General features: G+C 44.1%; 1 protein-coding gene across 1 annotated transcript in view; it reads left to right on the forward strand.

Moving 5' to 3' along the window:
- T265_05246 (hypothetical protein) overlaps nucleotides 1–280 on the forward strand; it is a gene marked incomplete at both ends in the record, with an annotated part of 5,833 nt that extends 5,553 nt beyond the window's left edge. The window contains one exon of the mRNA XM_009170215.1: nucleotides 211–280. Within this exon, the coding sequence (XP_009168479.1) occupies nucleotides 211–280 (70 nt within the window). The remainder of the gene's footprint in view (nucleotides 1–210) is intronic.
- Nucleotides 281–540: the final 260 nt, after the last annotated feature.

Raw genomic sequence — 540 nt, forward strand, 5'->3', positions numbered from 1 at the left:
AGGTCATCCGGCCATTTGTATCTGACTTTGCACGTGTGACTGTCGCACGTTGGAGCCTGTTTGCTCCCTTGCTTTGCACTTTTGAAGTCCAAGCGGACTGTTTGTTTTGGACGCGTATCTACTGTCGAGGTTTGTACAAATTGTGAATTTTTCTTACCCTAATAGTACCGTATAGAAACCCAGCTCCGACTTTGTTTTGCCTACCTGGAGGTTCTGGTATTACGCGTCACTCGAAGATACCGTTCGACCGTTACAGATAGATTACGGTGAAGAGAAGTAAGGGCATAGTTGCGGGTGCACTATCAAACTGGGTATAGCTGTGCCATGCCACCACTGCATTAAAATATTTCGGTTTCCGAACAGTCCTGTAACGGATGTCATTTTTTGAGCTGATTTAGCTGTAATATGCAATTACGTGAGATGGGGATATTTTTGGTTGGCCGAGAGAATCCTCAGAAGTAGAACAAAGCTTATATAAGATTGCAAGTATTTGTCCGATCCCGTTGGAGAGGTAGTATGGTGCAGCGTTTTATATACATC

This window comes from Opisthorchis viverrini (genome assembly GCF_000715545.1).
Source record: "Opisthorchis viverrini unplaced genomic scaffold opera_v5_97, whole genome shotgun sequence".
NCBI lineage: Eukaryota > Metazoa > Platyhelminthes > Trematoda > Opisthorchiida > Opisthorchiidae > Opisthorchis > Opisthorchis viverrini.